Source organism: Manacus candei, unplaced genomic scaffold (genome assembly GCF_025592945.1).
Source record: "Manacus candei isolate 608988 ecotype Guabito, Panama unplaced genomic scaffold, ASM2559294v1 h1tg000033l, whole genome shotgun sequence".
Classification (NCBI taxonomy): domain Eukaryota; kingdom Metazoa; phylum Chordata; class Aves; order Passeriformes; family Pipridae; genus Manacus; species Manacus candei.
The window spans coordinates 10,298,718-10,311,203 of record NW_026138081.1 but is presented as its reverse complement, the minus strand read 5'-3'; the positions used below and the strand labels follow the sequence as shown (position 1 = coordinate 10,311,203).

Sequence of the window (12,486 nt, the reverse complement as noted above, 5' to 3'; positions counted from 1 at the left end):
TAAGTACTTTGAAGTAATTTTAGAATTGGTTTTGTAATTCCAAGATAGGTGTGGAGGGTAATTTTGATGGGGCAAGTATTCTTTAAATTTTACAGTAACTCAGTAACATCACAAAATAATATCTATAATAATGATTTGAGAAATGACACAATCCCTAAATGTACATCGGAAGACTTTCATAGATTGTTTCTTTAAAAATGAGTTATTATTTGTGAATCACTCCCCGTTTTCTACCTGGACACTGAAGCTATTCCATGTGTTTAACTTACAGTGAATTTGGTTCAAAAATAATCTCACTGAAGCCAATCATCAAAGTATTGCCAAAACTTTTTGAATCTCGGGAAAAGGCTGTTCGAGATGAAGCCAAGCTCCTTGCTGTGGAGATCTACCGTTGGATAAGGGATGCTTTGAGACCTCCATTGCAGAACATAAATTCTGTTCAGGTAGGCAGAAAGGCACATGTTTGATAGAACACTTCCATGCTCACCCTCCCTGATTCTGTAGTGTTGGACCTTCTTAAAGCTGGAATGTATTTTTTAGCTTCCTGTAACTTTACCCAAAATGTTAGTCACTCTTTCTAAGGAAATTGTAACAATGTTTTGTTGCTCTGAGCATCCTATTGAAACTGAGGAGTGGAATTGAGTAGTAGAATGGTTGCCCTATAAAAGACCCTGCACTGAAAGTCTTTAAGTCAACCATTATCATTCTTGATTTTCTTTTTTACCAAAGTGCATCCCTTCATACTTGTTGTGATGGTGTTCAGGGTGTGACTGTTCCATTTCAGGAAGTGGCATTGCATTATGATAGAACATTCCATTGTTTTAAAACTTTATAAATTATGCATCCTTCCTTCCTACCCACTTCAGTTAATAGTGTTCAGGTGGAAAACAGTAGCTTGCTGTAAAAATGCATGGTTATAAAAACCTACACTGTTTCATCAAAAGTAGCTGAGCATGTTTGTTTCATCTTAGTTTTAGTGTGTAATAATAGCATGGCCGTAATGGAGATCTTCCTTCATGCTCAGCCATTTTTGTTTCAAAGCCTCTACAGAGGGACCACACCATTCTGACTGTTCTAGAATTGGTTCCTAGGTAAATGTTTTGCATTGATAGTATTCTGTTCTGTGGTTATACTTAGACAAAAATCTTCTGAACAGTGAATGTGAAGGGGAAGTTACTCCTTTAATGGCAAAAAAAGAACTTAAAGGTAGTGCTGTCTTGGCTTGGAGATGGGAAAAATGTAGTGAGTTGCTTGTGTTCGAGTATGTGCATAATGTCTCCAATATGATGATTCTTTTCCCTTTCGGCAGCTAAAAGAACTGGAAGAAGAGTGGATCAAAGTGTCATCAGCTGTTCCTAGGCAGACCAGGTTCCTACGTTCCCAACAGGAGCTGAAGGCAAAGTTTGAGCAGCAGCAGGCAGTTGGAGGGGATGCAGATGGAGGTAAACTGTTTAATTTCTGAACTCCATTGAAAAGTATATTACTGGTATACAGATTGTGAAGGAATGTGTTAAATTGTAAAGGAGCTTTTACTCAGACTGGTGCAAAACGTACAGGGTGCACTACACAAGACATGTCTGGGACAGAAGCTTGATATGAAATAATATCTGTCCTTCAAAATAGCAAAATCACAACTGCTGACAGCACTTTCTGAACAATGAGCCTTAGGTGGTGCTCTAGTCAAAATTTTGCGTCGCTTTGCTTATACTTTTCTCTCCTGGTTGCAGGAGGTGATGATGAGGAAGAGACGGTACCACAAGTAGATGCATATGAGTTGCTTGAAGCTGTAGAAATTCTTTCCAAGCTTCCCAAAGACTTCTATGAGAAAATAGTAAGCATAAACTTAAATACTACCTGTTAATTCTATGACGTGGAGCTGATGAGTCTTAAGACTTACAGACATTTTGCAATGTATGCTTTAGTGCTGCATGAGTAATAACAAGCTGGTCTAAGTGAAATATACACTCATAAATGAGTCTCACAATTGAGTCTAGCAGCAAGAAAGAAGTAATTTTAAGAAGCTGAGATATGTCCTGGGAAAGGACTGGAATTTGTATTTCATTGCAATTGCTGATGTTGCAGGGAGATCTTGGTTTTCTCAGGATGGAATTAAAATCTTTCATCTATGGTTTGGGGCAAGTATGCTTCTCTAGAACTGTTTACATTTATAGGTTAATGTAAATTATTTGCTCTACAGGAAGCAAAAAAGTGGCAAGAAAGGAAAGAAGCTCTAGAGGCTGTTGAACTATTAGTGAAAAATCCAAAGTTGGAATCAGGAGACTATGCAGACTTGGTGAAAGTTCTCAAAAAGGTAATAAATAAAACCCGGAGTGCTCATATATATTAATATTTTTTGTAATTAATTTGTATTATAGTTTAAAATTTACAGTTGAGGCAGTACTCCTGAGTAGAAAATTATTAGCCAGAATAGTGGTGGAAATAACCCAATCTGTGGACCACCAGCTATGTGGAGAAATTCTTCTATGTCTCTAAAACTTGGGTTTTCAGTCTTTAACATTGTTTGTTTGGGTTTTTTCTGTTCAGGTTGTTGGAAAGGATACAAATGTTATGTTAGTAGCTTTGGCTGCCAAATGCCTTGCTGGACTAGCTACTGGCCTCCGAAAGAAATTTGGACAGTATGCAGGGCATGTAAGTAAGAGTATGTACTTTTTTCTGATTTTATTGGTGCTGGACACCTTTTTTCTTTTGGTACTTTCAAAGGTATTCTTAATACAATTATGAATGCTTACCTACCCCTTAAAGGAGCAAGCCCTGAAATACCTGCCAAGGTCTTTGCGGCTTAAGTTTGAAAGGACCTTCTTTATTCATATCCAGCAACATGAAGTTTTCTATTGCAATATAAATCTTCTGTACTAAGAAAATTCTGAATTATTCTGCCATGAAATGAACTTTATTTACTTTACTTCATCCTCGAGATACACCCACAGAAATGCATTTTTAGGCCTCAGTGGAAAAAATAGCTTCTGAATCAGAGTTCTACTTAGCAGCTCTGTGGCCTGTGTTTTATGTTGGTTTGATTTTTTTGAATGCTGGGGGAGGTAGGTGGTGGGTGTTTTGTTTCTTTGTTGTCTGGTTTTTGTTTGGTTTTTGGTTTTGGTTTTTTGTTGGGTTTTTTTGTTAGGTGTTTGGGGGTTTTTTTGTCTGCTTTAGGTAGCCAAAACTTCTGAGGTTTTTGGTACCAAAATGTTCTGGTCATCTAATGTAGTGCTCTTTGTTCTCCTTTGCTGCTCATCTCTTACCAACAACTAATATCAGGGAATACAGGAAAGCTTACAAACGAAGGGAGCTTTTATAAGTTGCAGTTCTCACTTGTTTCTCAAGCCTCTGTTACTGTGTTCTTAAGCTGCTCAATCAAATTTTTCATGTGATAAGCAAGAGTGATGGAGTTAAGAGCTTAGAGACAGAGAGAACTGATGTTCCTGGCTGCTGGTAGTGTTTGTATTTGAATTGGGAAGTTACTGAATTTCACTGCTTCAGAAACATCCAAGTCTCCTGAACTCTGAACAGCAGTTTAGACACTCTTTGTGATTCTGAAAGCTGTCTGTAGTCGTAAGAAGCATTCTCTACATCTGTTTACACTTGATTTCTAATGGTTAATCCTCATAGCTACAGTTAGTATTGAAAAAAGCCAAGCTTCTAAAATAAGGGTGTCGCTGTGGTTGCCAAGCAAATGGCATTGAGAAGATGACTTTGTCAGTACTGTAATGGCAGCTATGAAGTACATGATCTCAGTACTCATTTTGCAGTTCACTTTGTTTGTTTGCTGGATTTATTTACTTGTGAGGAAGATGTAGACTTCTCCTGAGAGTGGGCATTGAAGTGTTATAAAACTGAATTGTTGCTACAATTGTGGGATTATTATGAACTGTACTAGTTAAATATAGGACTGCAATGGTAGTCTGCAGTCTGTGCTCAAACAAGAGATGAAATCATGAATAGAATCATACTGCTCACTGTAATTGGGTGCCTCAGCTTCACCTCTGACTGCATTTGTAGCCCTGGACTGTCTTTTCTTCCCTTCCTCTCACATGGGACACAACTTCTAAGTACTCATTCTGGCTGTTAGCTTTTCTAAAATAGCGGCTTAATGATTTTAAATATCTCCTTTTTTTGACTTTATTCTCTGTAGGGTTTAGGGGTGTCTAGCATCTGCAATAGCAAGTATAAGGGCCTTTACAGTGCTGTCTGTGTCAACTGAAGTTTTTTGAGTGCTGAAGTCTCTGAACAGGGAATTTGGAAGCTGCAGCCCAAGAAAGTATACCACCTGAGCTTAGTCACTGTGTGTTACAGGGGCTTGAGATCACATAGTTGGCTTCTGAGGAGAAAGCAAATCTATTTTGTGTTATGCAAGAGCTTATAACTTCTGTAAGGCACTCAACTGCTTCCAAGCTATGAACTGTGTTACATTTATGAAAATCTTGAAAATAGCCTGCCTTCCACAGTTAAGATATGTGTGTTTCTGGCTCATGACAGAAGTTGTTACTGTTATGGAGACCATACTTTAATGGACCTGCTCATATTACTGGCAAATGAGAACGTCTGCTGAATAGTTATTTTTATTTTTTTTTCTCCTTGAATATTTTATTTGTTTGTTTTTCTACAGTGACTGACTGAGCACCTACATTAGGTAGAAATTGCTGTCTAACTCCAGTATGTCATAGTTTAGTGTCAGGTGTGCTTTTACAAGGTGATAGGTATGAAAAATATTTCTGCAGAGGATTCGCTTTGATTTAGAATCATGGTCTTGTCAGCTATGGGTCAGATGAGGACTTCTCGATGAACCATGTCTAGGGCTGTCAGAAAGCTGGGAAAGAGAGGACAGGTTATGCCTTCTTGGATTCTTATAGTAAAAGAGCACAGTACTTCTGTGTTGTGAAATTGTTTATTTCCATTCTATTGCTCTGTATTCCAGACCAGTAGAGCTGGAGCATTAATCTGTAATTATATGGACTTGTATGTCCACCTTCTGTTTAGTTGTACTATGAAATTTTTAACAAAATCTTTATCTGTTAGTAGTGACTAAAATAAATTTAGTATTGGAGATCCACTAGAATAAACTAGTTCATTCTGCTGTTGTGTAGCCCTGGAGGGAGACAGCAATGATGTTTGAATTACTGGCTTCTCTGCAAAGTACCAGGGAGCAGACTCTCAGGCTCTGCAGTTATATTAGCGAAGAGGGGATTGATGTTTTTGTTTGTTTCCCTACTCCATAGGTTGTTCCAACAATCCTGGAGAAATTTAAAGAGAAGAAACCTCAGGTAGTGCAGGCACTTCAGGAGGCCATTGATGCAATCTTTCTTACAGTAAGTAAGAGTGGAAATTTTCCCATTGTCTGAGAATTGGTCTCTGATTTGCTGTTGTCTTTACTGAAACTAATTGCTTGTTTATTCAACATTGTAGACCACACTGCAGAACCTAAGTGAAGATATTTTGGCAGTCATGGACAACAAAAACCCAACAATTAAGCAACAAACATCCCTTTTCATTGCAAGAAGCTTCCGACACTGCACACCTTCTACTCTACCAAAAAGCCTGTTAAAACCTTTCTGTGCTGCACTTCTCAAGGTAAGGCAGGAAGAGTTGATACTTCTCTGTTAGTGACTTGAGCACTGTTGTTCTGAAGCATTGGATTGTTCTGGGATAAGGACCCTTCTGGTAGTGCAAGGAGTAGTGCTACATAGTCCTCAGAGTCAGTTTTGACTGATGTCGAACTTGAAGGTGGCTGTCAGTCAAGGGAACAATTTAATTTCCTTTTTCTTAGCTTTTCTGAAGCTGTAGACTCACTAAGTTTGTAATAGGTTAAGACAGTGATTTGCAACTATTAAACTTCCAGACACTTGCTTCTTGCAGACATTTCTAACAAGTTTTTCTTGGAATGCTACATACCACTTACTGTGTGTAAAAGAACCATTGATTCATACACAACATTTACACTGGAGCATTTACCAATGTAAATGATAATTATACATACTTTTTTCTTATTGCAAAATAGTCCTTTCCTTGTTATGGGAGATTTCCCTGGCTTAAAAAATGGAGATTCGAACAAGGCTGCAGAACTTTTAACTGCTTGTGAACTTTCATGGTGTTTCAGTATCAAAGCATGAATGTTTAACCTCTTCTTGTGTGAAAGGCCCAAAAATGGGAACATGACTGTGTCTTAGAAACTGTAGACTTGGTCAGTACCTAGGAAAACCTTTTTCTTTCTGCAGTGGAGTGTTAAGGATTACTCTGTAGTAGATGTAGATTTTAAAAAAGGGGAGAGGATTTATGTAGAAGATATTTAGATATGAACTGCAAGTCACATGACACAAGTTGTCTTTCTCTGCAGCATATCAATGATTCTGCTCCTGAAGTAAGAGATGCTGGATTTGAAGCATTAGGCACTGCCTTGAAGGTGGCTGGAGAAAAAGCTGTGAATCCTTTTCTAGCAGATGTAGACAAACTAAAGCTTGATCGGGTGAGTGTTGTTATAAATGTTGTAAAAAAAGGCTCCATATTTATCCATTTAAGATGCATCTTAGGCTAGAGAAGATGAAAGAGGATGCTTTAGCCTAGTGACTTCTAACAAAGATTTTTTTAAATTTATTTTTTACTTAAATACTACTGATGTTGAAGGGAATCTGAAAATCTTATTTCTTCTAGGTTATCAAGCTTTTTACTTCTCCTTAAAATGCACTAATACTTGTCACATTGCACCTTATTCTTAAGTTAATTGTGTTAAGTATCTGTTTGTTTTCAAGGCTGTATTATCTATGAGTGGGTTGTGAGATTTGGTTGTGGTTTTGGTTGGTTGTATGTGGGGCTTTGTTTTTGAACACTTTGTCTGTTGCCTGAAACAGGGTTTTAGGTCACAATCATATTACTAGACAGGATTTGGTATTAAAGAATTACTTTCCAACAACTTTGTTGCTGGAACTTTTGCATAAGCTGACAGGTGTGTTGACTGAATGAAGATTTTGTAATTTAAGGTGCTAAAAATTAGTCTTCAGAGTATCTCTAAATATCAGTAGGATGTCAATGCTCTCTCTGTGTAGAAATGCACTTCATTTTGAACTAGGAAAATTATTCTGGCAATACGGTCATGGCTGATGCCATTGACTGGTTAACTTTGCTATTGTAAGGAATACAGGATAACAATTTTGTGAAGTAAACAACTTGAACTTCTCACATTTTTTCCAGAGTAATCAAGTTTGAAACACAGCTGGTGAAGGGACACTGTACATCCAATTGTCTTAGCTAAATAGCTTCTCACCCCTCCCCTTTTCTTTTCCTGCTGCTTGGCAGATTAAAGAGTGCGCTGAGAAGGTAGAACTGGTTTATGGTAAAAAGACAGGAGGAGCTGCTGAGAAAAGAGAAGGCAAGCCTGTTGCTGGAAAGACTGCTGCTCTTCCAGGGCCTGGAGCAGATAAAGAAACAAAAGATGCAGCAACTAAAGCAGGACCACTGAAAAAAGCATCCGCTGTGAAGGTAGGAGATTATCTGTGATTGCATCAAATAGTTACTGTAGATCGAGGGTGGACTGTTGAACATCCCCTTCTCCTGAAGTGTCACTGTCCTTTTGCAGGAGTAGGTGAGCCTGTCAGCAAAAATAATTTGGGACTTTCTGAGAATGTACCTGATGAAATGTCAGTTTTTAATGATACAAACTGTATTGTCACTTAGGTCTTAATACCAGGTTTTGATTTTGAAATAGTGATAAACCACTGGAGGCATTCAGAGGAGCCTCAGATGTTGTAACATTGATGTGCTCTCTGGTGATATAGTAATACTTGGCTGAAGTCAACATCTCTTCTTGTAACTAGCAAGGTTACTAATTAAGTACTGAGTATTCAGCAACATTTTTAGTTTGTTCCTTTGTTTATTTTTAAATAATTTGAACCATTGACCTGTATTTCTTTAAAATTATTCTTTGGACTTTAAAAATTGACTTAAGTAGCACCATAGGTGGTCTTTGTAATATGCTACTTAGTTCTCCCTGTGGGTTCCCCAGAAGTGACTAGTGGAATAAATCACGTTTTTTTAAATCTATTGATACTCTGGTAACCTGGGAAAGAGAACCAGTTACAAGTTTATATTCTCCTATGGATAGTGATTAGATATTATAGATAAATTTATTATTTTCTGAACCTCACAAATACATACATCCTTTCCCATTTCATCCTTCATTGTTTTGTGCATCCCTGTTTTTACTGTATGTGTTTGCTAAAACCTGTAGTCTGAAAGCAACATTAAATTAAATAAGCTTTAGCAGAAAACTGTTTTGACTGTGGCTGTTATGCTACCAGAGAGGTATGTATTTTCTTGACATTAAAATATAGAAGTGTGGAAAAACAGCAGTTCTTTTTGATAGTCAAACTAGAGACATGTTTGATCTTGGCTAATTTATCCATTATCTTTCTAGTCTGGGGTCCCACCCAAGAAAGGCAAGCCAGCTACAGCTGCAGGTGCAGGAGGTGCTGGGGCTAAAGGCAAGAAGGGTCCTGAGACCAAAGAAATATTTGAGTCAGAGCTATCTGTGAGTATTCTGCTGTCCTCTGAAATATGAAGTCCTCTGTGATTACAGTTTTGGTAATCAGTTCTGCAGCTACTATAAAATTTTTCACTGAAGTTAGAGAGGGGGGAGAGTTTGTTGGTGGTGGGTTTTTTATTTCACTTTGGGAATTTTTTGTTAGGAGAAGGGAAAGCGATATGGATAAATTCATAACTGGTGAAATGGATCTTTGGTAAATACAGTTGTTCTTCAGGCTGTTGTTGGTACCAGGCCATTTAAAACAGTAAGCAGTAAATCATGCTAATATAACAAGGTATATCATTGTCCCTGAACTAGGAAAAAATGGAAAAAAGTAATGATGTGACTACTTCATATGTAATTTAGGACTCATGATTTGCTGAAGGCGTTTGGTATTAAAAGCCTGAGAATACATTCTTCTGGAATTTACATTAAAATCTGAAGTGAAATACAGTAATAATTAAATGAACTAATGCAAGTCTGTTCTGGGCTGTTCATATTACATTTCAAGAAAATGACTGAATTCTCCATGTTAGTTGAGCATTTACCTACCTTCTTGGTAGGGAACAAGGTAAGCTAAGGTATCTGTAGGTCAAACAGTAACAGAAAAAAACTATTAAAGCTCTGCTAGATGTATCTGCAAGTTTTTTGCACTGTGAGTTATGCTTAGTGTTGTTTAGAATAAATAATTTCCATTATATGTCCAGGTTATATTGCTAGTTATGCAGTGGACAAAAAGTATACAGTTCCTGAAGGTGATACAGACACCAGTGAAACAAGGGAAGTTATTTAGTAATAAAAACTTTAATTTTCCATTTTCCTAAAATGGAGGCAGATGGTGTTTTTTTCTCATCCACCCTCATCAGCTACTGATTCATTGCTGTCAGTGTTTATTCAGACTTGATACAAAATTATCTTGCAGATTTTAGCTTACCTCTGCTTGATTCTATAACTAGATAGTGGGTATTCCAGATTATTTTTGACTGTGTGCACAATTTATCATCCTTTTCAGAGATTACCTTTCTCTTGCAGTACGATTTAGCAGCTTCCTAAACCCATAAGGCCCCTAAACTGTAAGCCATACAAAATCTTTCAACCTACAACAGAAGCATTGTCATATTTTGTAAATGCACTACAGTACAAGGGTCATTCCAGTCTATCACCTGTCCTTAAGGCTGCTGCCCTTCTGAAAGGATACAGTGGGGTGTTAACCTTCTTCTCATCTGTCTGCAGATGGAAGTATGTGAAGAGAAAGCTGCTGCTGTCCTTCCAGCTTCTTGTATTCAGCAGTTGGACAGTGGTAACTGGAAAGAGAGGCTTGCCTGCATGGAGGAGTTTCAGAAGGTAAGTGTGTAACAGTTGGTAAGAAGAGAGACAAGTAGGAAAAGCAAAAGCAAGTAATAATGTCTTCAACTCTTTAGACCTGGTAACTCTCCTGAAAGACATGCTAGTAGTAGTGGGATGTCAGCACTTCAGATGGATTAAGCAATACTTGTAAAAGCCAAGTGCCTTATTATGGTTTAAGTTCCATAAAAACAGTGGAGTGAATATTTTAGGTTGATGTAGATAGTTATGCTTTAGTCAAAAATACTTGTATTTTGATTGAGGATTCTTAGAGGTCTTTTTAAAACTCCAAATAATTCTAAAGCTTGATCTCAAAGATAGCTAGGTTTAAACAAAAGGTTTTGCAATGAATAGGCTAAATCTGTTGCAAATAAGTTCCTGCTTTTTGCGTGTTAGGCAGCAATTGATTATAATTAAAAATTTCAACTGGTAAATAGTTCGTGTTTGGAGCCTTACACAATACTAACAATCATCACAGTGGTGGAGAGTGCTTCATGTAGTCACAAACAAAAAAAGCATGACATCTCACTCAAATGGTATCCATCAGAAGACCTTTGAGAGTTCAAATTCAAAAAGGCTTTGACTGTAAATGTACAAGTAGTTCATAGCATTACACCATTACAGTTGTGACTGAATATTAATATTTTAGTAGAAGAAGTGGCTAGCTTCAGTTAGGAAATGGTGACTGGCTGCAATGAAATGCTGCTGCAGAAGCCAGTTTTATTCAAATGTAAAGATATAGCAGTTTCAGTTGAATGAATAAGCCTAACAAGAAGTAGAAAACAGTAATTTAGATTACATTCAGACTGAATCTCTGCTGTGTGGTCAGCATTCCAATGTGAAAGGTGCACAATATATTTAATCTTAAAAACCAAAAATAGCTTTTTGAGGGATGGGTGGGTTGTTTGGGGGTTTTTGTTTGTTTTTAGTTAAGTGTTAAATTCTTAGGGCTGGAATGGCCAATAGTGGTCATTAAGGACATTTGTTAAAGAACATATAAAGTGTAGTGATGCAAATGCTATAGTTTAAATGTTGGCTCAGTCCCTGTAAATGGGCTCCTTGTAAAAGTGGGTCTTGTAGTAAGGCTCTTGAGGTAAATTCTTACGCTGAGAATTTCTGCAACTTAATTCAGTATTAAGAAAATATTTAGAGGACATTCAAGAACTTCTGTTTGAGTTTTGTATAATTTTTGACCCACTGGCTAACTTAATGTTTATCTGTTAGGCTGTTGAACTTATGGAGAGAAGTGAAATGCCTTGCCAAGCTCTAGTAAGAATGCTGGCCAAGAAACCTGGTTGGAAGGAAACGAATTTTCAGGTAATACATTATCCTTCAGTAACTAACAGCTCATTTTTTTGTTACTTAACGTGAGCTATTTTTCCAACTAAAAGGCTGTAGGTGCATATATCGTTGGTGATAGTCATAGCACCATGGCCACAGTTCTATCTGTAGTCAGTGAGACATATAAACTCTGAAATTGTTTTATTTCTGCTGACAGTTGAGACTTGGATATCTTCAAACATTCTCTGGATGTATGTACATACATGTGTGTGAATTTACATGTGTGTGTGTGTATATATATGTTCTAAAAGTAGATAACGGCTGCCAAATGTTATTGTGTATATATAAATATAACAATATGCATTTGCACGTGCACACAAATTTTTGTGCATAATCACACAAAAACAAATATGTGTGCGTATAAAATGTCTGTATACATTTGCTTTTATCCCCAAATACATCTAATTTTTATATGTATCTATAGGTAGATAGAATTAAAAAATCACTCTAAAATACACAAAGACATGAGTAACTTTCTTGCTGTTGTGGACATTCCAGGTGATGCAAATGAAGCTGCATATAGTTGCATTGATTGCACAAAAAGGAAACTTCTCCAAAACTTCAGCACAGGTTGTGCTGGATGGTCTTGTAGACAAGGTCGGCGATGTGAAATGTGGGAGTAATGCAAAAGAAGCCATGACAGCAATAGCAGAAGCATGTCAGTTGCCATGGACTGCTGAGCAGGTGAGTAAGCAGTGTCCTTTCCATCTGAGGAGTAAATCCTAAATCTTTGATTTTTCTCTGTTGCTTGAAAGTTATTTGTTTGTGAGAGAGCTTGTGAGGTAGAAGAAGGTATGTTACTCCAAAAGCAGAAATAGAATCATAGAATGGTTTGAGTTGGAAGGGACCTTAAAGGTCATTTAAGTCCACACTCCCCTGCCATGGGCAGTGACACCTTCCACTAGACCAGGTTGCTCAAAACCCCATCCAACCTGGCCTTGTACATTTCCAGGAATGGGGCATTCACAATTTCCCTTTCAGTTTAAAACTGTTCCCCTTTGTCCTATCAATACATGCTCTTGTCAAGAATTTTCTTGTAGGCCCCCTTCAAGTACTGAAAGGCTGCAAATAAGATCACCCTGGAGCCTTTTCTTCTTCAGGCAGAACTATTCCAATTCTGTCAGTGTTTCCTCATAGGAGAGGTGCTCCATCCTTCTAATCATCTTGGTGGCTCTTCTCTGGAGTTGCTTCATCAAGTCTGTGTCCTTCCTGTGCTGGGGACCCCAGAGCTGGATGCAGTGCTCCAGGTGGGGTCTCAGAAGACCAGCTAG

At 37.6% G+C, this 12,486-nt stretch overlaps 1 protein-coding gene across 1 annotated transcript in view; it reads left to right on the top strand.

Annotated features, from left to right (window-relative positions):
- Positions 1-12,486, top strand: part of CKAP5 (cytoskeleton associated protein 5) — a 54,365-nt gene that overhangs the window by 15,260 nt on the left and 26,619 nt on the right. The window contains exons 5-17 of the mRNA XM_051791890.1: positions 272-443; positions 1,310-1,442; positions 1,728-1,831; positions 2,198-2,311; positions 2,545-2,649; positions 5,235-5,324; positions 5,422-5,586; positions 6,350-6,478; positions 7,306-7,488; positions 8,423-8,536; positions 9,764-9,874; positions 11,099-11,191; positions 11,714-11,899. Of these exons, the coding sequence (XP_051647850.1) occupies positions 272-443; positions 1,310-1,442; positions 1,728-1,831; positions 2,198-2,311; positions 2,545-2,649; positions 5,235-5,324; positions 5,422-5,586; positions 6,350-6,478; positions 7,306-7,488; positions 8,423-8,536; positions 9,764-9,874; positions 11,099-11,191; positions 11,714-11,899 (1,699 nt within the window). The remainder of the gene's footprint in view (positions 1-271; positions 444-1,309; positions 1,443-1,727; positions 1,832-2,197; positions 2,312-2,544; positions 2,650-5,234; positions 5,325-5,421; positions 5,587-6,349; positions 6,479-7,305; positions 7,489-8,422; positions 8,537-9,763; positions 9,875-11,098; positions 11,192-11,713; positions 11,900-12,486) is intronic.